Consider the following 27,432-nt stretch of genomic DNA (forward strand, 5'->3'; position numbering starts at 1 on the left):
AAAGTCCTAACGGTAACCATCCCCATTACATGCTGGAAGGCTTGGATCAGCATTCTGGATGTTCCATGGTGGAATCTCCACATAAAACACTGCAGTCCAACCAGCATGGGGAAAGGGCAACATCCCAAAAGAAATAAGAAACACCAAAGATCACCAAAAATTTAGGAAATTACTAAAAACCTGGCTCTTCAACAACACAGACTCAAACTGAAAACAGAAACAACAGAAAGGAAAAGGGATGACTAAACTGGTGCGGACACAGGCAACTCTCAGAACCGACTGGGAAGTTCCCACGGCACCTGGACGGGTGATGCCGGGTAGAGTGGAACACAGGCAACACCCATGGAGACAGAGTCAACAACCCCACCCAACACCCGCACTCGCCCCTTAGTTGCCACCAGGTGCCACAGTGTTGTGGAATTGCCGGGATATTGGCAATCACCACACTAGCTGAGTTGTGGTGCATTGGCAGGTGCACTGGCCATATGAGTGGGAAGGGAAGACAGGAAGGGCTGCGAGGGAGGCTGGTGAAGGAGGGGCCAGATGTGAAAAGGACCTTGAAGGCTGGATGGGCCCAGATCAGGACAGAGACGCAGGGGTGCTCCCGAACCCCATCTGTGGAGATTACACAAACCCAGCGCCTCAATTCAGGATAGAGATGCCAACTAACCAACTGCACTAACAATTTCCCCTTCTGCATTCACCTCTCAAACTCTAAACCAAACACATCCACAAACCTACAGCACAACAAACCGCACAAACTTCACTACATGGCAACAACAAAACAAAAACACAAATAGACTCGCACAACAGCACACAACGACTACCGACCGCAAACACCCCAGGACCAGCCAACGGACCCACCGGGCTGAGGTCGCCAACAGCACATCACTGCTCTCTTGTACTTTTCCAGCTTCCTCCCACTAACCCCCCTTCCCTTCCTCTTTCAGAGCGCCAGGGGACCACTCCGGTGGTGATAGTGCGCGTTACAAATGTCCTTTAACATTAACATTAACATGTAATAAACCTGAGTGTATTCACCCAAGCAGACCTCGAGAATCCCTTATTCAGGTGGTCAAGGGAGGGCTGGCACTCTCAGATCCCAACTCTGGGGATGGACGAGCGAGGAAGGATTACTTGGGTAGGGCAGCCCGGGGTTATGCTCAGGAGAATGCCCAAAGGGAGACGCGGTATTTTACCAAGAAGGAAGATGAGGGGGACGAAGTCCGTGAAGTTTTCCTTGGTTATTGCACATCTACCTCCCTTCCACCAAAGAAGCTCCCGTAACAAGGGCCTACTTCCCCTACACTCTGATAAACCAACTAGAAACCCAAACCCTGTTACCCCCAAAAACCTAAACTCCCAAAATCCTTGTTTTCCCGGTTTCCACCCGAATACTCCCCATCCTTCATCTCCACGTCCCTCTGGTTACTCTTTTCCGAACACCCAATCTACTATGATAGAACACTACAGTTCCCACATTCCCCCTTGTTTATTTCAAGATAGTAATCCCAGTCATTCCAGTTCACTTAAAAAACTTTACCAATCTCACCCTTCTGAATTTACCAACCCCCCCAGGATGAAGAATATAATTTCTCATGACATTTTCCCCCCTTTTGACACAAACACTCTCTTACCCTGTGGAAGACAGCAGACTAACTCTAGAGCTGTTTACCTGACATGTCCCGACAGAAGGATCAGGCAGAGTCAGGCAATTGACCAGAATCACACACACCTGACGGCCCTTTCTCTTCCCCACAGGGATAAAAGGTGGAGCAAGAGAGCACAGTACGAGTGAGGCAGACATCACGACGAGACAGTTATCCAGACCAGGCAGATCAAAAGGAGGAGAAAGGCGGCAAATATCGAGAGGCTGACAAGGAGAGACGCGACCTTGCCCTTTTCGACTCAGACCCGCAAAACCTCTGCAGAGCGAATCAAAAGGCAGTGGACAATAGCCCAAGTGTGTTGCAACAGATGTCAACGGTACACTGAGCATGCCCACGCTGATAAGCAGGACCGAGGGAGACGCCTGACACCGTGGTCCCAACCTTGACGCTGAAAAGCCAAGCGGTTCATCACAGCCGGTGAGTCGAGGGGAGAACCGATAATAACCAAACTATGTGCGCAAAGCAGAAATTTAGGAGAAGTTCAAAGAACTCTAACAATAAAGGGGAGACCAGCTGCAGAAGGATCAGGCACCACATGGGTGCTAACTCGAGAGACTCTGGTCAAGCCCGCTTTTGTTGAAACTGCAAATACCTGAAGGCCTTGAGAAGACTATAAAGGAACTGTTAAAGTGGTCGTACAGGGGTCTTAAAAATCCTCTGTACATTCGAAAGACTTTGACCGACAGGGGATTACAAAAGGCATGATTGCTAAATTTGGCAAGAGTAAACCCGGCAGAGGGATGCTGACAAAAAGGGGTGAAGCCTGAAGTCCCTGGACATTAAGATTTGTGAGTGTTACAGAGGACGATTGTGTTGAAAGCCACAGTGAACCCGGCGGAGGGAGGCTAACAGTCAAGAGAGGTCTGAGCCCGAAAGAGGGAGGTCCACGGGTGAAGCCATCACCCAAAGTTCATTGAGAAAAGGAACTGTTATTTGATTTGTGGAATATTTCTGCCACTACGATGAGGAAGATTTCCTCTCTGCTTTAATGTCTCTTTGTTGATGGCCCAAACCCTTTTTATATCACATGTGGTTTCCTCTTCCCCACTGTCTGCCATTGTGGACAGGATCACAGTCCCTTCCCTGGTGGTTAGTGGACTTATCTCTGCCACTGTCTTGAGGGTGACTCCCGCTGGTATTTGCTTGGCTTTGCTTCTGGTCCCAGACCCTTATCTTCTTTGGGTTCCAAACCCGTACTTTCCTCCCTTTTTCGCTAGGCCCACTTGGTTCACTCTCCTGGCAGGTACTGCCACAAGGAAGATTACTCGTATCATCAAGTTTGGTAAACTCGCATTCAGTATTTCCAATTAACTTGTATTTACTTTCAAGCTTTATGCCCCTATCGGTTCCCGCATTACACTGGTTACCTTTTCTGGCTTTGGCATGCTCTGCTGGTTTTTCCTGGGGTCTTGCTTCGTTCTGGAGCATTGTGCGGGCCTTCCCTGTCTCTGTGGCTCCTGCTCCACATTCTTTGTCCCCGCTCGTCGAGCCGACGGTGTAGGTGCTGTTGCAGGATTGCGTTGTCCACCTTCTCAAGGTCCCGCCACTGCTCCTCAGCCTCCAGCCACGTTCCAGACCAGCTCCACGCCACCGGGCAAAGGACTCTGCCGTCTGCTTCTTGTCTTCAGCGGATGACTGCTTACGGCTTCCCTCGAGGGTTCTCTGCTCCACCCTTTGATTTTTCCGGGCTGCATTATCTACCATGCGTCTTTCCTTCTCGGCTAGCCCGCATCCAGGACAGTTCTCTCCATCCCTCAATCCATCTTCGGTTTTTACATTGTTTTGGTCACCACTCCCCAGCGGAGCACTAGAAAATGTTCTCTCGTTCCATGAGTCACTCTTCAGGGCTCGCTGGAGCCACCCCTTTTCAGTACTTGCATTGAGGTTAACCTTTCCTTTTCAATCATGTTTCATTTTACATCTTGGATGGTCTTCTTCATCTCAGTTGGTGAAACTAACCTGATGTTACAATAGCGATTGGATGTGTCAGTCAGAGAGGGTGTGTGAAAGGGTGCTAGAGGTTTCTGGTAGGTTTGAATTCAGGTGTTGTGCCGTCTAACACCCAGGTGGTCCTCCTTATCATCAGTAGGGGAGTCCCTCTCGATGATGAGGTCCTCCCGCATCAAACCACACCTAGGAGGACTGGGTAGTGGCCTTACCTCCCTAGCCTCATGAGAAGGTGCTCCCTACTGGGGGGAAGTGATGGCACCTAGTGAACCGTCACAGGAGACAGCGACAAGGCTTAGCTCTCAGGTAGGTGTAGCAGGTGGAAACAAAGCCCACTGAAAATCTGATATACGGAAGAATATATATATAACTTTATTATGTTACACATATAGAGCTCTATCAGGACAAATATGTACATACACATAATACACAGTAAAAGTCTTGTGGGACTCTCCTCACCCTAATGCCTTTATGTTGGTCCATCTGAGATAGGCACCCAACAGAAAACTGAAGCGGGTGGGGGAGGAAAAGGGATCCACACAAAGTAGAAAAGCAGGTAAAATCCCCTACCGAGCTGCACTTTTAAGCGCAGCGTCCTATAAACACAACCCACCCCTGTTAACTATGGTGGATCCTAGACTGGTACCAAGACCTAACACATATAGGCAGGCATTAGGGAGAAAGAGGAATCAGACATTTTAACTTACCAGTAAAATAGCCCTGCATTAACTATAACCTTCTATAGCATAGTACTAAAAATAATAAAAATTAACACGTTATGTTATGTTATATGGCATTTGTATGGCGCCTATTGCCGTTGGTATGGCCTAGAACCGCTGTGAGAATTAACGACTTTGGGAGGACCGTAGGAAGGATTCTAAAATGCGTGTGTGTAAACATTTCAGAACCACAGCCACAGGCTCCAGGAATTCAGGATACATTTTATTAACAGTTACCTTTCCAATACACTTCAGAAAAAAATATATACACAGTCAACAGAATGAGCTATAGTGTAATAATATATTCACAATGCTAGAAGTGCAGACCGTGACTTAATAAAATCACGAGTAAGTTCTAAAATACCAGTTCTGTGTCTAGAGCTCACTGAACATCTTGTGTATACAGGAAAAATGCCCAGAGCAGGTACGTTTCCCCAGAATCACTTCAGGAGAGTTTCAAGACAGGTAAAAAGTTGTACAGGAATCAATGGGACAAAGCCAATGGCTCTCTTCTTGTATGTATCAAAGTCTTTTTTTACCCTACAGGTGGGGTGTTTGCGGAAAACAACCCCAAGGAGGACGAGAGGAGATTTAGGTCCATAGATGACTTATGTTGACACAAGTCCTACGTGTTTCGGGATATATAGTCCCATCATCAGGGAAAAACCCTCCTATATCATCAACAGTAATGGGAAAAAAATCAAAATTATTGCCATGCATATGTATTTTTAAGTCTCATAGTATATAAGATCTCCAAAGACATAATTAAGGTTAGCCTTACATCACTAACCAGTTTCTGTTACCCTCCTATGCAGGTGTTTCAGACAATACCAAGATTGTCATGCAAAAATACTGGCACGAACTGGAGAAAAACAGAGACAAAAGGCTGAACTTAATTTGAAAGCTTCTCCATGTCACCCATACAGTGTTGTGCTGATCCAATACATGAAAGTCCTCTGTAAACTGCTACTATAAGTTTAAACAAATCTAGAATGCTGTGCTCATGTAACCTTCAAAGTACGCTAAAAAGAAAAAACCTCTGTTAGGGTAGAGCTCATGGGTGCAAAAAAAGTACCTACCTGCATGGACAGTCACTTGCACATGCTGCACTCTCAGAATGGTTGCTTAAGGCACGCTCATCTGTGCTCGTCCGTGGCGAGTCAGGGAGCCAGGGTCATGACCCTAGGCCGGGTGTTCATACTTCTGCTCATCCTCGCATCTCCAGAGAGGAAATACTGCTGCTCGCTCCTTTCTCCACGATATTCCCTGTTGGCTTTGTGCAAGATGCCATACCTTTTTTGCTCCTTACTAACCTAACTAATCTTCACCTTAAGTGTGGAATAATTAATGCTCGCTCATTGACAGCACACTGTTCCAAATGTCATAAGCTTTGATATGATTATGCTCCTGATGTCCTGGTTGTCACAGAGACCCGGTTAGGGGTCTCATCAGACCCTACCATGGATCAGCTCCTTCCGCCAGGGTTTAATATTCTCTGCCTGGATCTGGGATCCCAGCACCGTTGTGGGGGAGTTGCCATTATTTTTAAATCCACGTTCTCTGTTGCCTGTCTCACATTAGATCAGAATATAACACTGGAGGCCATACTGGTTCGTTTTGGTTTCTCTCCCACTGCTGTAGTTCACATTTTGCTTGTTTATCGTCCTCCTAACACTGATTCTAAGTTCCTTGAACTATTCATAGAATTGGTTTCCAACTTGCAACTCTGCTTCTCTGATCTTTGAGTGCTGGGTGATTTTAATCTTAAGCCTACTTTGTCACTGAGCGCCCCTGGTAACAGTTTTATTGCTGCTATGCATGACTTGGCTCTTCCCCAATTGGTGAACAGCCCCACTCATATATTGGGCAACATTTTGGATTTTATTTTTGCATCCGATTTGTGTATTACTACGTTTGCTCCTTGCCCTTTATCTTGGTCTGATCATTTACTGATTCCTTTTTTGTGATAACCTGCCTCTCTGACGATTAGGCCTAACATCTTGGTGGCAGCTCGCCGCCGGTGGCGCGCTGTCCCGCAATGAGATTGCTGCCTCACTGTTGGCTCATTGTCAAGCCCATCCGCTAGTAGACCTGGATTGTATCTCTCAGGCATGTCTGGCAACAGCTGAGTGTCTCGCCCCTCTAAAGTGCTCCGTTGAAGAGCCCGTTGGTCAGAGCCTTGGATCAATGTCTCTCTTCGAGCACTCCATCTGGAGTAAAGGCAGGCCGAGCGGAGATGGCGGTCCACCTATAGTCCCTAAGATATGTTTATGCTGCAGCAGGCCTCTTCTACTTCAAGGCTATTTGTGAAGCTAAATGTGCTTATTATTCTTCAGAAATTGAGGACTCTCTTGATCAGTTTAGGGAGCTGTACATTATTGTGTGCTGCCTCTCTTTGATTCCTCCTGTGGTTGTGGCCCCATACCAGGTATTGTGTGATTTGCTTGCTTCATTTTTTGTGGAACAAATTGGCACCATCCGGAAGCAGATAGGCTCATCTGGTGTGCAGCTGATACAACCGTCCTGTACCTCTCTTGCGCCGGAGCTGGGCGATCAGTGGTCCTCTTTTCCTTCTTTCTCTGATCAGGATATTATGGCTGCTACGTCCAAGCTCAGCTCTGCCTCCCCCGTTGATGCAATCCCTCTTCAGGTACTGAAGAATATTATGCCTGCCATTGCGCCTTTTATTACTCAGGCCATAAATCTTTCTTTCAGTACAGGCACCATCCCTGCTAGTCTTAAACATGCGCTGGTTATTCCTCTCCTGAATAAACCTTTGTTGGATCCCTCTTGCATTGCTGGCACTGTTTTTGACTGGTTCGGTTCATTTCTTCCTGACCGGACTCAGTCTCTCTCTATACTCCCTTCCGTCCTGCCCCTGCCACTCTTACCTGTGGTGTCCCCCAAGGGTCTGCCATTTCACCCATTTTGTTTAACATCAACATTCAGCCTCTGGCCAAACTCATCTCAGCCCACGACTTCCTTTATTATTCCTACGCTGATGACACTCAAATCATTGTGCGCCTCTATCTTTCCTCCGAGGAAAAGGCATCTTGTTTTAGGGCAAGTCATGCTGAATGGTAGCAAAACTGATGTGTTGGTGGTAGGGCCCCCTCTACCAGTGCTCTTTGGACCCCTCAGTTCTGGCCCTCTTCTCTTGGTCCCTTTCCTGTCCCTGTTACCATGGTTAAAGACCTGGGCGTCAAGATATCAGCCACTCTCTCAGCTGATAAGCAGATTAGGGCGGTGTGTCAACAGGGCAAATTGAAGCTAAATATCTTGAGGAAGGTCCTCCCTTTTATACCTGAGCAGCTCAGGACTCCGGTGTTTGCATCCTTGGTGTTGTCTACCCAGGATTACTGTAATGCCCTATATTTGGAGCAACTGGCTTATTTGATTCACCAACTTTATGTCCTTCAAAACCCGGCTGCTAGGGTGGCACCTCTGCTCCCCATTATGGCCATGCCACTCCCATTCTTTTTTGCCTTCATTGGCTCCCGATTAACAAGCAGATCTCTTTTAAATCTATCTGTCTTGTCCACCAAGCATATTATGGTAAGGGAGCAGGGTATCTTCAACAGAAATGAGTTCGATATGCTCTTGCTTAGACGCTATGGTCATCCCAGCTAAGTTTAGTTGTTGTTCCTCTGGCTCAGTGCACTCGAATTGGGGACTGGGCTTTCTCTATTACGGCAGCCAGATTGTGGAACTCCCTTCCCTCCTCTCTACGAGTTATTGAGGACCATCTCCTTTTTAGAAGAGCTCTTAAAACACATTTGTTCTTATGTTCCGGTTTCTCTGCTGACTCCCAGTTCTGTTTTAAGCGCCAAGATGCCCTTGGGAGTACGTTGCGCTCTACAAATCCCATATCATTATCATCATGGTAATAATTGTGATTTTTTTCTATTAATGTTGCAGATATATGAGGGTTTTTCCCTGATGATGGGACTGTAAGTCCCAAAATGCATAGGATTTGTGTTAACATAACTCATCTATGGACCTAAATTATTTTGAAAAATATTCTTAGTTTTGTGTTTGTTTATTTGTAAAGATGTACAAGTTCACAAGGTTGTATGTCTATGTCCTGGGTGGTGACATAATATTAGGTGTACTGACAAGAATAATCATTTTAGTTTTTTGTGATATGTTGGATAAAGCATTTACTGACTGGTTTGTTTTTACCAATTTAGTTTAAACCAGGAGATAATGAATATGTGAGGTGACTATTTGTATTAAAATGTGATAATTTATATGAAACATTGTGCTGAAACATATTAATGGGAAGTAGGACCTTTGGTCCACACTATCTGTTAGTGTGCAAGTAGGGTTCTGGACAGTACAAGCCCAGACATATGTGCTGTGTTATGCAATCATGGATAGCCACTGGTCCCAACCTCTGCCCAGCAACAGACATTCAGGTCGCTGGATGTGAAATTGGACCAGACAATCCCAGCCCCCACATCCGGGCTCAAACACACACCTTCTCTTGGCCTGTGAAAGCAACATCTATACCTGGGAAAGGGATTTCCACATATGGCAATTCCAGACACGAGAGGGCAGAAAGAAGGTCAAAGAACAATATGGCCAAAGGACAGGCAAAAACCATGCCGCACAGCCGTCTCAGAGTGCTAGCCACTCTCAGTAGCCAACTGTGGTAAATGCAGCAGTGCATGAGTACAAAGCATAAAACAAGGTAGAAAAATATCCACTGCCACCAGCACATCCTAGACACATTGTAAATATAACCAAAAAGCCACTGCAGAAAAGGTAATGAGCATGCAAAGAATCCTAAATGCACTTCACTTTAGGTCGATGTGTGCAATTGTAAAAATACAAGAAATTCGTTATAGAGACATAGGTGCTCATTACAGGTTTGCAAGTATTCTGGTAGTAAATCTGCCAGAATACTGGCAAACGGAATTATCGTTACCGCCACTTGGTCCGGCGATATTACTGCCCGATTAAACCTGACGGTAGCTGGTATGAATCCCCATTTCATGAGTCCCATTGGACTCCACTGGGGTTTTTGCTGGTATTAATGGGGCCAGTAATACCGGCGCCTATACCAGTGATTTGTGACAGTAAGGTGGCAGAATGACCTCCAGCTTCCAGCTGGAGGTCATTCTGCCACCTCACTGGCAAACTCTTAGTTGGCCGGTACAAAAACGTGCCGGTATAAGTTAATATCAGCACATTATTACCATACTGGCCAACCAGTAATAAGACCCATAGTCTCTCAGTGTTGATAGTCATGTGGGCTGGTCAGTTTCCCCATGAGAATGAACCAGAGGACAACGGAAGTAAAGCAGAAGCCTTTACTTACCCCCGAAAGATCAGCTCAGGAGTCCAAAGAAGGCAAAAAAGAAAGGGTCTCCCATAGAAATCCATGGCAGTAAAGAGCAAAAAGAAAATCATTCTTAACATGTGCAGCTGATCATCTCGTGTGCTTTAGAGAACATTTTCATTTAGCAGTATTTTTTTGTTTTTTTGTTGTCCCTCTGACCCTAATGCACATGTATAGTGGCCTATGTTGGCTGCGTTTATGTAATATTTTTCATTTTGAATTTCTTTTTTCATTTTGCTTTGCCCCGGCAATCCTAATCAGCAAATAACACAGGGTATTAAGTGAAAATGACATTTTTAAATAAACTAATTTAAAAAAGACAAATTTAAAAAGACTACTTGGAGACCACCATACCCCGATTTCCTAAATATCCCGTCAGCGCAGGAGGGGGTGGGGTCGCCTTCCTGGCTTCCTGGAGATGGGGTGGGGTTCAGAATATTATATTTCTGCATTTTTAAGGCTACACAAAATTGACTAAAACAAACAGTATTTTTTGTTTTCGACCTTCAAAATGAAGAACTATAACACATCACCATACCACAGGCCTTAATCCTTGAAAAGTGTGCCACATGAACTTGTGAAATCTTTACATTTTCCAGTGTGGAATATATTTCATCCAATTTTGGTGTACGAGCATGTAAAAAAATGCAATCACTTTTATGGATTTACAAAGTGAATATTTCGAGTATTTGAGTTTGGCAGAGCTGTTTTTCAAAATGTTTGTGACGTACTATTTCAGGCAAAGGCGCATGTGTGTGGCAAAAATCTGAAAAATCAAAGCAGACAATTTTGAGATAGCATGAGCGAAATGTAACCCCCCTGATGGGTGCGGGGTTCCCTTCAACCATTATCTGGGTTGTGAGGACGCCCCTTCCTGGTGTACATCAAAATGCACGTGTCACAGCTCACTAGGGCTGAAGGTGTGAAATGCATTTAAAGTGCACTGAAAAGTGTAATACACTGGTTCCATGTTATATTTATTATTAGTTATGTGAATTGTATGTGAAATGTAAGTGTTATGGATTTAGGGTTGATGCAGTATGAATTATATGTACACCTATGTATTGTTATTAGCAATGTGGGCATCCATTTTAGCTCTCCTGGTGAGGTCTTCGCCACTACAATGACCTTTACTACAAAATGTTGCCCATTTGACTTTTGTGAGAACCTATCAGGGCTCATGGAATATTGAGGAAGTGGCAGTTGAAGGCAGTTGCAGAGGGGTTGGAGAGAGAGCAGCTGTGATAGTTTGTCCTGTAGTTAAGCTCACCACAGGCTATATGAATATCTTAATGCATATACACTCTGTAGGAGAAAACAAAACCTGTGACCTTTAATATAGAATGCTTTAAACCAGTTTTCTGCCATCAGCTTAGCCCTGTGTATTATATCAGCACCCAACAGTTACTGAGAAGAGATTTACATGGGGTAAAGTGTGTGGCTCCCCTGCCTCACATCTTCATTTCAATCTGACTTCAGTTGTGAAGAGCTAAGGGTTATTTTTTAGAGTTGTAAAAGTGCAGAGTGTTCCAAAGTCTGACTGGACGTCCTGGTGAGGAAAGCACCATTTGATTTGCCTTCAAGTCATGTGATTAGAGGCTGGTCTCAGAGGACGCTTTTTCTTTCTCGCTTCCTCTCTCTAGCTCAGGGGAGATGAGAATTGTAAACACAGAAGCTGCAGTCAAGTTATTTATGAAAGGAAGACGGACTTCAGTACAAACCCTGTTCATAAAAGGTACTAACATTTCTAGGGGATTCCTATAAATGAAAGGCTGCCAGAGACTTTTGATTATGCTTGTGGAAGTTAAGGAATATTTTTGTTCGCAGGGCAACTGTACCTCTATCCCCAGCACTGTGATGTATATGGGGTTTCAATTATTTATGACTTTTGAGCCCACACACCACCCTTCAATGCCAGCTGTATAAGCTATGTGAACAGTGTTCATATTTTCATGGGGCTGCCTGCACTCTCTCTTCCAATTCGTTTTTAAAATGGATTTCCAGACTTCCTTCTGGCAGCAGGGAGTATGTGATATGGTGACTGATTTCTGAACAATGCACGCTGGAACTGCATCTCCATTTTTAAAAACAGCCTGAGGAAGGGACACTTTTATAGGGAGTAAAACACTGCAAAGTACTGATTGCTCTGCTGATTCCTGAATCTTAAGGAGACTGGTATTTAAATGCTGAATGTTTCTTCAAATCTAGAGTCCTAGAAAACAAGTGGCGACAATACCATCTGAGATCACTGAAGCGGCTCCATGAACTTCAATCTGCGCTTAACCCAGGAGAGTGGGCAGTGAGCTATTTCATCCTTCCCTTTCAGCAACTAACTATAAGGCATACTATTTCTTACTCAGAACTCTCTATATCACATACACTGGGGCATTATTACTTGTTTTTTTGTCTACTTGGACTTTTTAATACATTTTATTATATAGGCCCAGTTTTGTTCCGTTACTGATCATCCAGATGTGAATATATTTTAGTCAGATTGATATTTCTATGATCCATATTTGTGTTTCTCCTAGAATCATCTCTCTAAGGAGAGGACAGAATATTATATAAAATCACCACTGTTATACCTGTGTATGTACAATTTATTCGGAGTCATCCATGTGCAACAGTGTGAACGCTGCATATTACCCTTCATGTGGAGGGGTGATTATTTGTATTGATTGGACTTTCCACACCGTGTCAGTCCAGAGGTTTGGTAGTGCTCCCAGAGTTTATTAAAATAATTCAGGCTATTAATTCTGGTACCTATGCTCCTATATGTGAGAGTTGAAGGGCCGGTTACATAAAGACTGAATTTATCTGCCTTTATGGAAATCTCATTTGGCATGAGTTTTTGTATGTGGCCAGATCAGTTGTATGCCAAACATGCTTAATATTTATGGATGAAATGTTACAGAGGAAAACATTGGCCAGTTTCCCTATAGAAAGTTCAATGTAGCCTTAACTATAGAGCAGTAAATGTGAGTTGACTCGATTGTATACATAGAAATGTATACATACATCATACCACTGCAATAGTGTCTGTATAGTTAAGGTTAAATTAAACTTTACATAAAACCAAATGTCCTCTGTAACTTTGTACTCATCCATTAAAATTCCCCAAATTTGGCATGTAACATACCACATGCCAAATTTGATGAAGTTTCGTCAGCTTTGTCATGCCCCAATGTATATTTGTAGTATGGCAACAATGGAAGCCAGCAGTAAATTAAATTGTATTTATTTTATAAGTAGACACATATAAAGAGCCCTACCTTCTCCCACATCCTTCAGCCCACCTTCCTGCCAATCGTCTCCCCGTCGCATTCTCACTTGGAACTCTCAGAGTGACAGAGGCTTCACGTGGCTCCTCTGATCTAAGTCAAACTACAATATGCCACTAGGGCCCTCAAAAGCTAATATCATTCATTTATATAGTGCCTCATGACGGATTACTCCTTCTTCTATGCACTGTATTAATAAATGTAACCATTACTTGATTTATTGGTACTTAATTTATCAACTTCAAAAAAAGGACAGCAGAGTCGTTCCTGCTGGTATGCAAACAAGTGATTGAAGATTGCACACAGCGTGCTGAGTTGAGTACTTCACTCGCTGAGCTATCCTACTGGCAATATTAGCCCCTCAAACAATACACGAGTACAGTACTCTCTGTTGTGCACCCCTGAAATCCCCTGCTATGTTTTAAGGTAGAATGACAGCAGAGGAATGTACAGTGAATGTGAATGTACATTGCAGGGTTACAATACAAACATTCTGGAGTGCATACTAATAATGAGGTTTGCTACTAGAACCACATGTTCCTCTAAGGAGAAGGCCCCTGCAGATAACTAACACTGGTAGATGATCTACTCTCCCTGTCCATCATCCCAGGATTATCTTCAGAATATGCACCCTTTCCTAGGGCTGTCTACATAATCACCGGAAACAATGAGGAGGCCAACTAGGAACATCATGAGCAACTAATCCATGTATCGGTCCTCCCCGGGCAAACAAGGATTCCATGGGAAATTTGAATCTGGAGAACACAGTCATTACAGATGCTCATTGTCACTGGGAGCGGAAGGGTACTCACCGGGGTGATGACAGTCAGATCGGGAAGGTGGCTCCCTCCTGCACAGGGGTGATTACTCAGGATCACGTCCCCTTCTTTAATATCATCACCGAGGTTCCTGATCTGCAAGTTTATATAAAACACAAAGAATGAGATTCAATGAGGAATAAATAAAGTTCGGGGGCTGGATAACATATTTCGGATGGCAGAATGGCAGTTAACACTGCGCATAGCCAGAAAGCTTTGCTATCCAGCAGTTTTTCTCCATGTTCTAGCTCTTTGCCAATCGGGAAAAAATAAATAAATAAATAACAATATTCAGTTATTCGCCAAATTATATTTTGCAATTAATTGGATTGCCATTGGTGACATATAACATAGCATGTACTGTATAAACAGAATAGTCGATTCATTTGTTAGTGTAAGCGCAGAAGGAATTTTCGGAATGTTTTTTGAAAATGTCTTCATGAAATTATTGTGATGAAGATGGATGAACAGAATACTCAAGAACTCCTAACTATTGTTAGACAACCCCAGCAGTTGAGGGTCTGATGACCGCTTCAGGGATCTAAGGATATCAGCTACACTGTCAGGATGGAGAACTCTACAAGGCCCCTTGCTCAAATTCCTACAGTCGCAGGGTTCTAGTACCCCGTTCACTTTACGGTACAACTGGCAGTTCCAGGTATAGCACCTAGCAGGCATCTTGACTTCCCGGTCACAGAGATATGACAGCCAGCAGGCTGCTAGACCTCTCGTGTTTGGTTTTAAGATTATTCTTGGCACAGATATTTTCACGCTCTTGCCGAAAGAGCATTCCTAGGCACCAGGGCTTAGGAGCAACTCACACCTTCTGGCACGTATTCATTTTTCTGCTTGCCAGGTTATTACAGGTTACTTCCTCTTATGAACCCTGCTTTTTGATCCCTTGCCCCAGGTTCTAAAATAAAGCCTCAGAAGACCTGCAACGACTGGCTCATACTTCTCTCTGACCTCTGCCATGGTCAGAGGTATCGCCCTTAGCAGTGTCATGAATAAGTCTATTTTTGCAGTAGAAATAGGTTTTACACCGCCTACTTTCTGCATTTGAACAGCTAGAGTAACACAGAATACATGGGTGGTTAGAATTATGAACAACATACAAGAAACGCCTAAGGGTGCGTTTTCCTATGAATAGATTGGCAAGGCACAGTTTGAATAGTAGGGTTAACATATATATCACTTTCCCAGCACTTAGATGCAGGTTCTATGGCGCCTACATGAAGGTTTGTGGAGTTGTATGCATTCACTACAAACATGTATACCTTTACTATTTTCCACACGTCTCAAATACAAGACCCTTTGCATCATCCACAAGGCTGTCTGGGGCCTGAGGCCACACTACCTGCAACTCTCTCTCTCACTAAATACTCTCCTTCCAGGTCCCTTCCATCCGATTGCTCCAATTCTCTGCTGGTCAAGCGCATCTCCAAGCAGAAAGCTGGGGGCAGATCTCTCTCCTCAGCTGGCTCCCTCCTCTGGCACAGTCTCCCTCTCTCTCTCCGTTTTGAACTGGATCACCTCAAGTTCAGCAAACAACTCAAGACCTTTCTCTTCTCCTCCTTCTCTCTCTCCCTCCCGTGCTAACCATCCCCTCTGTCGCTGAGACTAGCGGCCTGGTCCCTCAAGAGTTCAACAGGGTCCAGGCCCTCTGCCCAATCCCCCCCAGAAATCCCCCATGCACTGTCCTCTCGGCCCACACCCGCCTGTCGGGTACTTTCCCTCCACTTTGCACTTACCTGTTGGACGGTAGATCTCCCGCTTAGCCTGGGATGTGTCCGCCCATGCACTTTACCTGTTGCCTCCCCAACTGGCACCTCTGGCACATCCCTAGCGGACCCTAATTAGCACTTTTCCCCCAACCCCAGGCACTTGCATGCTCCCAATGTCTTAGGCCTAGTAGGATCACTGTTTCTAGTTTCTCATTGTCATTTCATTGTTTATTTGCTACCTTTTCCCCTCCCTTGTGCCTTGTGGCGCTTTGAAACACGGTCTTGGTGTATAAGCCCCTTATAAATATCCAATAAATAAAAGAAATAAATAGCATTTAGAAATAGCTTAGTTAGATATACATTATATTGGATTTATGATTTAGACATTTAACATTGAACACATGAAAGGCTGAGAGTCATTTTGCATTCGATGTAATTTGAAGTCAGGAAACTCCTTTTTTAAATATACCCTTTTCTAAGGTCAGAAAGCAATCAGAAGATGTTTAGCAAATTCAACGTAGATAAAAGCCCATTTCAAATACATGGACGTTTTGTGTTAAGTAAGGCTAATTAAGAAGGAGCTAATTAACACAGGACTCAAGGAAAGGGCCACGAATACCGCCGCAACTTGGACTTCAAGATTCCATTAATTAGCCATCTAAATGTACATAACTGGCATCCAATCTGGTTTAAGAACAGAGGCTCAGAAGCACGTGATCAAATAGCGCCTTGGCAGACAGGAGGCGGTGCAGGATTTGTGAGCGGAGCCAAGCAGATATTGAAACAGATGAAGACATGCTGGCCATGATGAAAGGGGTATGAAAAGCAATTTTCGAAAAGGTATTATTTTAATGCACCCCCATGCTAATTAATTTTTGACACATTTTTTGAAAAGAGAAACATGGAAGCACTTGAAAATTCTTATTTGATTGCCTGTTACACTAGGTTAGTACAGAGACAAGGAAATAACTGGGGATGTGTATTTAATTTGATTACCAAGGACACTAGGTTAGTGGGAGAGACAGACAAAGCTTTTAGCTATATTATTTTGATCAGTAGGTTTGGAACGCCTTACCTCTAATGAACCATTTGAGATGCGCCGGTGCAGGGCCACCTCCCCGCCCCTAGAGCGTGCTTTGCACACATCTGACTTTGCATTGGCACTGAGCAATTCCGCTTGCTGCACCCTTTTGCACGCCACCTACTTTCACAAACAACACTATACTGAACAGCATAAAAGAACACATACCTTGCATCGGTGCTTTAGATAAGATTTTGAGGGGTGGGTATTTTTCTTGCCACTTTTGGAAGTTGGGAGTAAGAGGGGACTTTGGGTAGTAAAAAAAGTATTCTCAGCTGAAGAATTTATCATCAAATATAAATGTATTTGCAATGGTAAAGGAGATAATTGTGTTGTGATCCTGTGAGGATGTGAAGGCGGATGACGGGGGAAAACGGGACGCACGGCCAAAGGAGCCCGCTGTGCCGCGGGCGTGTGCGGCGCCGAACGCGGGCGCTGGGAAGGCATCCCTGTTAAAGGGGGAGCCTTGTCGGCGTCCCGCGACGGTGCCGGCGTTGCGGCTGCGGCGCCGCGGGTGCTCGCAGCCGCAGCGCCGCGTGTGGCCACGAGGACCGGGTTCACTGGCGCTGCGGCTGGGAGACCCGCGAGCGCAGCATACCTTGGCGGCCTCCGGCGGCGAGCGGCGGCGAGGCTCGGGAACTGGAGAGCCCGACCAGTGCCGACCGCTCGGCGTCGGAGGTGCGCCAGACAGCTGGGCAAGGACCCATCAGGGGCACCCCACCAGAACCCCCTCCTTACCTCATGTGGGGCAGACCCTGAACGGTGGCTTGGGGCCTCAAGCAGGACGGGCCTCCGGGAGACATGTCTCGAGGGAGACACATTGTTGGGGGGGGCGGGGCCAATGGAGGGGGTGTGGCTAACAGCAGGGAGGGGAAGCTAGAACCAGGCAGCCAGTATAAAGGAGGAGGGGGGGAGGAGGCAGCACTATTCATAGAGGGTGGGTGCCTAGGGTCCCCACCAATCAGACAGGGGGGAAGGGAAGTAGTCCTCGATTGGTCCTTTTTCCCTCCAAACCCCAGGTATAAAAGGGACTGGCCTAATGGCGTTTTGGTTGCTTTTTGCCGGGAGAAGGAGAGGAGAGTGAGAGCAACTGGTGGGCCTATCCGGGTCCGTGAGAGTAGGAGACACTCAAAAAGAAGAGGAACTCCTGGTACCTTTTACTCACAGTGAAGTAACTGTGGGGTCAACCCTGGAGTTCAACTACCTTGGTTAAGACACGGTGTAATAAAGGTCTACAAAAACTCCACTTCGCCTACTGTCCTGATTTCCACAAGTGGCGTAGTCGGCAGGGTTAGGAGAACGCGATGGAGAAAATAATACAGACACTGTCAGAAGGGCAACAATAGTTACAACAGCTCTTCCAACTTCAGGCCCAGCAGGCGGCCGCTGATCGCCAAGCCTTTCAACAGGCCATACAATTGCAAGGATCCCTGCAGTCCACTTCTCAAGACCAACACCAAGAGACGATAAAACACCTGACGGATGCTGTTACCGACACGCGAAACCAGCCCATGGTCCCTTCCGCAGTGTTGCAAAAATTCAAGGAAGGTGAAGACCCGGCTTTCTTTTTCACCACATTTGAGAGAATCGCCCGAAACGCTCAGTGGCCGGTGGACCGCTGGGGCCAGTATGTTGCTCCCCTTTTGTCTGGCATCATGCAAGGTGCCTACCAGGCCGTTAACCCAAACGGAACTACGCCTTACGCTGAAATCAAAAAGGCAGTACTGGACCGGTTGGGACTTGACGAAGAGGCCTACAGAATGAGGCTGCGCGACACTAAACTCAAACCGGGGGAGAACCCCCGACAACTCTTCTACCGAGTTAAGGACCTCACCGAGAAATGGTTACAAGTACCGGGAACGGGCCTCCCAGATGTCTTAGATAAAGTCATCCTCGAGCAGTTCATTGAGGCCCTACCCCCTCCGATGCAAAGATGGGTCCGACAACATCACAGACCCACCTTATCTGAGGCGGTGAACATCGCGTCGGCCTACCAAAAGGCAGGGGGAACTGGTAAACCCTTCAGAGTCGGGTCTCCCATTCGCAATCCAATGCCACCATTGGAACCCCTCCCAACCAAGAGCCTGCGAGGAGGGTTTCCCAAGTGGAGAGCAACGGAAGGACGCCCGTCTGGATCCGAGGAGAAGAGGAGCGGTCCCGACCCGCGATCCTCCCAGTTTTCCACGGGATACCGACAACCGCAATGTTATGACTGTGGCGAGTGGGGCCATATCGCCCGGTTTTGTCCCCGGAAGAGAGGCACCGAGCCGATGTAGATCGGATTCATGAGGACCGAGCAAGGACCAAGATGCCAAGGTCTCTACGAGATGGACGTCCGGGTAGACGGGAACCAAGCCAGGGCCCTACTCGACAGTGGAAGTCGACAGACGGCGGTACTACCAACCGTAAGTGATTCTCCTTACCTCGCCAATGTTAGTATCCCGATCCGGTGTATACATGGGGATGTAAGGATCTACCCCATGAAATCCATAACAGTAGAGGTGGGCCCTAACATTGCAGAGATGAGAGCTGCCGTCCTCCCCTCCTTACCCGCCCCAGTGGTGATTGGGACCGATCTACCCCACTTCCACCAGACTATCAAAGCCCTAGACCAGGGATGGTGGGAAGAAGCACCCTTTGCCAGGGAGCCCATCCCCCCGAACACCCAGGGACGAGAGAGACCCACTAGGAAAAGAAGGGAATCTCGCCTTGCTCAGTGCGCATCCATGTATGCCACCCAACGGATAGCCTGGAACCCGGAGGACCATGAGGATTCCATCCGGGGAGAAACCCTGACGGACCCTACCTTAACATTGGCCCGCGAAAGAGCCATCATGAATGGGGACCCAGACCTGGCCAAGGGAGCCGGTTTTATATCTAGACAGGGCCTACTCTATCGGGTTTACCAAGAAGAGGGAGGTGCACGGAGGGAACAACTACTCCTACCCAAAACACACAGGGGCATTGTCCTCCAGTTGGCACACAATCACCCTTGTGGCGGTCACATGGCCTCCCTAAAGACACAGCAAAACATTCTAAAACGCTTCTATTGGCCGGGGTCTATGGGGAGGTGGCGAAATTCTGTAAGGAATGTAAAGTCTGCCAGTTGACAAGTGGGGAAAAGCCAGCCAAAGCGCCTCTACAGCGCTATGATCACCATACCCTTTCAAAGGATAGGTATAGATCTGGTAGGCCCGCTCGAGCCAGTCAGTCGTGGATATCGATACCTGCTGGTCGTGGTGGACTATGCCACCCGGTACCCCGAGGCCTTCCCCCTAAAGGGGACGTCGGCTAACCAAATATGTCACCAGCTCATCCCCTACTTCGCACGGGTAGGCCTACCCACCGAAATCCTCACCGATCAGGGTACCAACTTCATGTCAGCTGTCATGCGACAAGTCTGTGAAAGACTACAGATCAGACGTCTACGTACCTCAGTCTACCACCCCCAAACGGATGGGTTGGTGGAAAGGTACAACCAAACAATAAAGAAAATGATGAAGAGGGTAACAGGCCCAGAGGGCAAGGACTGGGATAGAGTCATACCCCTGATCCTTATGATATTAAGGGACACCCCCCAGTCCTCGACAGGATTCTCCCCATTCGAGCTACTGTTTGGAATACAGCCCAGAACGATTCTAGACCTGGTTAAGGAGGATTGGGAAAATATTAAGGAAACATCCCTCACCGAGTACGCTGAGGACCTTAAGAACCATCTGTCCACTTTAAGGGGACTAGCGGAAACCCATCTAAACATAGCCCAAGACCGACAGGAGAAAACGTACAACAAGGGCTGTCGCCTAAGAAAGCTAGAACCAGGGGATAAGGTACTGGTGTTACTACCCACAAGTACGAACAAAATGTTGGCTCGGTGGAGAGGCCCTTATGTGGTGAAGGACGTGGTAGGACCAGTAAATTACCGGATACACCAACCTGACCGAAGTCCATCATATAAGGTTTACCATATAAACCTACTAAAGAAATGGGCCGAGCCTGCCCCGGTCGATATTCTGGCCACCCAGGATACGGGGTCGTTACAAGCGACCGGCCAATTGGATGCGGTGCAGTGGGGTGAAACACTCACTGAACACATGAAGAATGAGATCCTGGAGACGCTCAAACCACACCGCAACACCTTCTCCCAATTACCTGGAAGGACCGACCTAATGGAGCATCGTATCGAAACCCTAACCGGACAGATAGTCCGGCTAAGACCCTACAGGATCCCAGAGGCCCGAAGGTTGATCATTAAGAAAGAGATCGAAGAAATGATCAGGTTGGATATCATTGAACCCTCAACCAGTGCGTGGTGTTCTCCAATCGTGCTCGTACCCAAGCCAGACGGGGCTGTACGATTTTGTATGGACTTTAGGCAACTCAACCTGATATCCCAATACGAAGCCTATCCCATGGCCAGGATGGATGAACTGCTGGAAAGACTGGGTGCTGCCCGTTATCTCAGTACCTTGGACCTCACCAAGGGATACTGGCAGATACCACTACGGGAATCTGACAAAGAAAAAACCGCATTTTCTACACCCCAGGGGCTCTTTCAATATAAAGTGCTACCATTTGGGTTGCATGGGGCTCCAGCCACCTTTCAGAGGCTGATGGACGTCCTCCTACAGCCCCACGACCAATACGCTGCAGCCTACCTGGACGACATCGTGATATACAGCGCATCATGGAATGACCATCTAACCCATCTACGCAAGGTGGTCGGCACCCTGACCCAGGCCGGACTCCACATCAACCCAGTGAAATCGGTACTAGGGTCCCAGGAAACCAAGTACCTCGGACATATAGTCGGTGGCGGCGTGATTCGGCCACAGGTGTCCAAAATCGAGGCTATTCAGGGGATCCCAGTACCAACTAACAGAAAACAAATTAGGGCCTTCTTGGGGTTTATAGGGTACTATAGGCGCTTTATTCCCGGGTTTTCTTCCCTGGCTGCGCCGCTGACCGAGGCGTTGAAAATCGGGGGTTCCCCAGACCTGTCAACCAATCACGCCGCCATATTGGCCGTTGAGGGGCTGAAGCACAGTATATCATCCCACCCTGTGTTGGTATGCCCGGACTTCCGGAAGCATTTTTTTCTGCAGACGGATGCCTCTGGCATGGGATTGGGGGCGGTCCTGACACAGGAGGTGGACGGGTTCCTGCGACCGATCTGTTTTGTCAGTCGGAAGCTCCTTCCGCATGAGTTGGCATATTCCACTATAGAAAAGGAGTGTCTCGCCATTATTGCGATACTACCTACTGGGGAGGAAATTTACATTGTATACCGACCATGCACCCCTGCAGTGGTTGGCGAGACACAAGGACTCCAACCAACGTGTTCTACGGTGGTTCCTGTCCCTCCAACCCTTCGACTTCATTACCTTGCATAGACCCGCCAGCTTTCAGCTGGTGGCGGATTACTTGTCCAGGAGTTCGATCCGGCCCGACCGGCCTGGATCTGTAGTGGGGGTTTGTGAGGATGTGAAGGCGGATGACGGGGGAAAACGGGACGCACGGCCAAAGGAGCCCGCTGTGCCACGGGCGTGTGCGGCGCCAAACGCGGGCGCCGGGAAGGCATCCCTGTTAAAGGGGGAGCCTTGTCGGCGTCCCGCGACGGTGCCGGCGTCGCGGCCGCGGCGCCGCGGGTGCTCGCAGCCGCAGCGCCGCGTGTGGCCACGAGGACCGGGTTCACTGGCGCTGCGGCTGGGAGACCCGCGAGCGCAGCATACCTTGGCGGCCTCCGGCGGCGAGCGGCGGCGAGGCTCGGGAACTGGAGAGCCCGACTCGTGCCGACCGCTCGGCGTCGGAGGTGCGCCAGACAGCTGGGCAAGGACCCATCAGGGGCACCCCACCAGAACCCCCTCCTTACCTCATGTGGGGCAGACCCTGAACGGTGGCTTGGGGCCTCAAGCAGGACGGGCCTCCGGGAGACATGTCTCGAGGGAGACACATTCTTGGGGGGGCGGGGCCAATGGAGGGGGTGTGGCTAACAGCAGGGAGGGGAAGCTAGAACCAGGCAGCCAGTATAAAGGAGGAGGGGGGGAGGAGGCAGCACTATTCATAGAGGGTGGGTGCCTAGGGTCCCCACCAATCAGACAGGGGGGAAGGGAAGTAGTCCCTGATTGGTCCTTTTTCCCTCCAAACCCCAGGTATAAAAGGGACTGGCCTAATGGCGTTTTGGTTGCTTTTTGCAGGGAGAAGGAGAGGAGAGTGAGAGCAACTGGTGGGCCTATCCGGGTCCGTGAGAGTAGGAGACACTCAAAAAGAAGAGGAACTCCTGGTACCTTTTACTCACAGTGAAGTAACTGTGGGGTCAACCCTGGAGTTCAACTACCTTGGTTAAGACACGGTGTAATAAAGGTCTACAAAAACTCCACTTCGCCTACTGTCCTGATTTCCACAGATCCACATTTTCTTTCAATTGAGCAAAGGATGTCTTTTTGTCTTTAAGGTTCTTTTCAGATCATGAATTACATGTGAGGGTTTCCTCTTTGTGTCATGTTCCATGGAGGCTACACATCCATAGTGCTGGCTGTCTGACTACTGAGAAGTCACTGAGATCTCAAACGCTTACCAATTAGTAGACACCGTTAGGTGGCCCCATGAAAGATGGGAGGAAGGTTTTAACTAGAATCAGACGTGTTTTGTCCTGGGAGTGTGCGGGCATTACCTGGAACTGGATGGTCTCCTGCATGGCCCCAAGGTGAACTGGAATGTGTGGTGCATTTGAGACAAGTCCTCCGTCTGGGCCAAACAGTGCACAGGAGAAGTCTAGTCGTTCCTTGATGTTGGTGGAAATGGCTGTTCGCTGGAGGATTCGCCCCATTTGCTCTGCAAAGAAAGAACCAAGAGAGAAACAAATAAAGTATCTCACTTTTAAGAGGCATTTATTTTTCTGGAAGCAACTCCATGCCCTCATGCAAACAGTGATGTATTTTGGTACACACTGGACGTGCTGGTACCAGAGAGTCTGAGCCTCATTCTCAGGCCTCGCCTCTACTTTATCGGTTTCAGAGTTCCTCCTTATAGAACTTTGCTATTTGATTAGAAGCTTTGGGCCACATTCTCAAACCTTTTTTGGTGCAAGTGAAGAGATGCTTACCAGGCCCATTCTCAAAGGGCATCTGAATGAGCGAATTGTTCAGATGCCTATGTTCACCCCTTTTGGCATTTGCACATCTCAGGAGGCGCTTCTGCGAACTTAAAAGCGCATCCCGAATCCAGAAATGAGATGTGCTTTAACATGTGCAGAAAGAAGGGTCATCTGAAATGGGGGAGGTGCAATTCATGACAGGGTCATGTGACGACTCCTATGGAGTCATCACTGATTCCCCCGACAAAGATCTCCTCCCATGTAGCCAAGGGACTGCAGACGCTACCTGATCCTGACCTCGGGGGTGGTATTATGAGGGAAGATCACATGGGAGGAGACGGCTGTCGGGGAAAGGTGGTGACTGCATCATAAGAGATGCTGCAGTCTTCCCTTCCAAAAGAAGAAGACTTCCTCATTCCTAAAATCTTGATGGCATGCTGTCACTATACAAGTCCTTCCCATTGTAAACCCCCTAAACCCATTCTTGGTAAAATCACTTGAGACAAAACATCATTCATACCTCATGCAGTCATAACACACATTTAGCTTCTCCGGTGTCGATTGGTTTTCTGAAGAGATTTTCTGAACAATACACATTGGAAATCATGGAAATACTGTGGATGCCAATTCCCAGAAGATCTTAAGTGCTGAGACGAGGAAAAGGAGAAAGGAGTTAATGACAAAGTCAAACATGCCGACTAGTTGTTTTGGGGAGGCCTGAGTGAGTGAGACATTTAAAGATGGTATCTGCATTAGGATCAAGAGAACTGGAGAAGAATGAAGCAGAGCCAGATATGAGAGAAGCAGAGCCGAGGCAGACAGCAGTGCGGGGAAGAACCGTGCTGGTGAAAGCAGGCACTTCTACTCCACTGCTCGCAAGTGTGACATACCAGTGTGGCGCGAGGCCAGAAGGGACACCACAGGCACAGAGAGAGAACCCTTGAGGAGCCGGCAGCAACGGCAGAGCTGTCGGGAACACGGTTGTGTAGACAAGCGATGGTCGTGCTGGCGGGTGAATGTAACGCTGGCCGGAAAACTGGAAAGAGGTCTGCAGTGCGAGAAAGGTTTGAACGAAGTGGGAGATTCACTGCATCAATGTGCCACGGGTCGGGAACGCTTCAATACACCGGTGAGTCTACCCTGAGCCACTGGGGATCGAGGGGCGTACTGACAGGGATGTGAGCAGTTAAAGGTATTTAAACACCAATCAAGAGAAATACAAAGTCAGAACGTAAACAAATTCCCATACATGAGATGTGATTGTGGGGAAAGTTGGAACAAGTAGTACCTCAAGCCGATGAAGTGGAGCACAGTGAAATATCACAACTTGGCTGAATTAAAGGACAGTGAACGCAAGAAGAAGGCCTGGTGAAAAGGAACACACCAGGCAGTGAACATTGGGAGGCAAGATACCTAGCAGGAGAGTATACCAGGAGATCCAGTAAAGTTTTATCAAGAGTGGAAAGATACCTGGCAGCAGAGTATACAAGGGGATCTGTAATAATCAAAAAGAGGATTTCTGGCAGGGGAGTATACCGAGAGGTCCATTAAAGTTGTATAAGGAAATGTATTTGTTTTTTTCAAAGTATATGGTAAAGAACTATTTCAGAGACACTTTTGTCATCTTAAAAGAACTATTATTTGAAATAGATATTCTTCCTTCGTACCTAAATATCCATGGGAAGGGACCCACCCTCTGGATTCAAGGATTTATATCTGGAGAAAATACTTTTGTTGGATGTATCTATTTATTTTTAATTATGAACACTTTTTGCCAAGCATAAGTTAGAGACATTTCATTTCACTGTTAGTTGATGATTTTAGTGTGACGGTCACATTAATATGGTTTTGGACTCACAGAAAGTATATATATAGGGGCAGAAAGGCCATTATCCAACCCCTTTTATTTTAATAAAGATGTCTGATGTTGAAAACATTACAACTTTGTGTCTGCCTCTCATTCCTGACCGCTCACAGTCATTTCTGACTGGGTCATGATTTGTTTGGAAAATGCGAAGCATTACACAGAGAGAGGCCCTTTATAGGTTTGTCTCTGTGAATTGAACCCCGAGCAACCACATGGTTGCTAGGATCCTGTCATACATTAGTGTTGTCAGGGAACATACTTCCAACACTAATGTATACATCTTTGCACCACCAGCCCCTCCTCAAATGCTCAGGTCACCTTTTAGAACAAGGTGACCTGAGCATTTCTGAAAGTAGCACAAATGAAACGAGGGCGTTCTCTGCGCGGCTTACATTTTTTAAAATCTTGCCTTTGTCTCTTTCACACTGCTGGTAACTATTATTCCCACCAAAATAGGCTACATTTCGTTTTTCTGCAGCTCATGTGCAACTGGCATGATACCTGCTCCCATTGTCTATGTCCCTCCCCAACAGAAGATGTCAGACTTTTGCTTTCTCCGGAGCTCATCGATACTCTTCAGAAATTCATCTGAATTTCCCAAAAGATGGGTACATTTTGTGATGCCCTAAATGCTCCTCGTTGATGGGCATTTCCAGGTATACCACAGCACTGAGAAGGTCTTAATCAAGGTGAAGTTGGTTTGATCAGCTATTGCTTTCAAGTTGAAGCCAAGTGTACTGTGGCGAATAAGAAGGAGGACTTGGACGATGTTGCATGTTAGTTGGTATTTTTATTTAAATAAAAAGAAAAAAAGAAAGCTCCTTTGTAGCCCTAATGCTATGAGGGAGGATGCTCGTCAAAGTCTGAAAATAAATAACCTCAGTCCAAGTCCTAATAGCTAACGGGCCCTACCAGTGAGGAAAACTTAACAAAAAAAAGGAGGCCGTAGCAATATCCTCTGTCTTCACTTCTGCCTGGCCCAATCACTTGGACTTCTTTCCAACAGATTTTAAAAGTTTGTCAATGTCCCAAAAAAACACAGTTCACAAGGATCTCCTTTCCATGGGTTTACAAAGTTCATCAATGACCCAAAACACAGTTCACAACCTTTCTGCAGGTTCTATTAGTAAAGTTTTGATATCTTTCATATGGTATCAATGTTCGATGACACAATTTACTACCTGCCTGCATTTTCTGTTTGTTAAACGTTAATATCTTCCATACGGTTTCAATAAACGATGACAAAGTTTCCAACCTCTGTGCAGGTTCTGTTTGTTATAGGTTTCTATCTTCCATATGTTTTTCTCTTCCTCAGGTAAATAAAGGTTTTATTCATATAATTTCTCCATATTAGACTAGGGGGTTGAAACCCTCCAGGTTATCTTTCTCTACAGTTGTCTTTATTAACGCTCATGGTTCTCAGACCCTCCAAAGTCCTCTGTTCCTCTGACAGGATTACTTTCTCAGGACTCTCAATGGGGCTATCCTAGTCTCGAATGGTACAGTCTCTCTGTTTCTCAAGACTCTACAAAGTCCTATGGACCTCTGATAGGCTTGCTTTATCTCTGTTTGGGTTTATCTGGCTCATGTAACCTTTGCAGATTTCACAGCCTTGAAAGACTCTCAATTTCACAGGACTCTACAAAGTCCTAAAGCCCACTGGTATGCTTGTTGCAACTTTATTCAATTAGGGCGTCTGTCCACTCAGGTTTATCAGGCTCCTGTACCCTTGTCTGCTTTCCCAGCCTGGATTATGACTGTTCATACCTCTCAATGGTGTTTTCTCCTCTGGAGCGTTCGCTTCCCTTCCGTTGCTCGTCTTGGCAGCGAATGCACTTCTCGTGCAGAGCCCAGGGATCTGGGCTCTCCTCTACCGTCTGGTTTCGCC

General features: G+C 46.8%; 1 protein-coding gene across 4 annotated transcripts in view; it reads right to left on the minus strand.

Annotated features, from left to right (window-relative positions):
- The window catches only part of OPLAH (5-oxoprolinase, ATP-hydrolysing), a 664,980-nt gene that overhangs the window by 166,904 nt on the left and 470,644 nt on the right, over positions 1–27,432 (minus strand). For all 4 annotated transcript variants that reach the window (XM_069621803.1, XM_069621805.1, XM_069621802.1 and 1 more), the window contains 2 exons: positions 23,255–23,415; positions 13,774–13,875 (listed from right to left, as the gene is read on the minus strand). In XM_069621803.1, coding sequence (XP_069477904.1) covers positions 13,774–13,875; positions 23,255–23,415 — 263 coding nt within the window. The remainder of the gene's footprint in view (positions 1–13,773; positions 13,876–23,254; positions 23,416–27,432) is intronic.

Source organism: Ambystoma mexicanum, chromosome 5q, assembly GCF_040938575.1.
Source record: "Ambystoma mexicanum isolate Mex_15411 chromosome 5q, UKY_AmexF1_1, whole genome shotgun sequence".
In the NCBI taxonomy this organism is placed as follows: Eukaryota; Metazoa; Chordata; class Amphibia; order Caudata; family Ambystomatidae; genus Ambystoma; species Ambystoma mexicanum.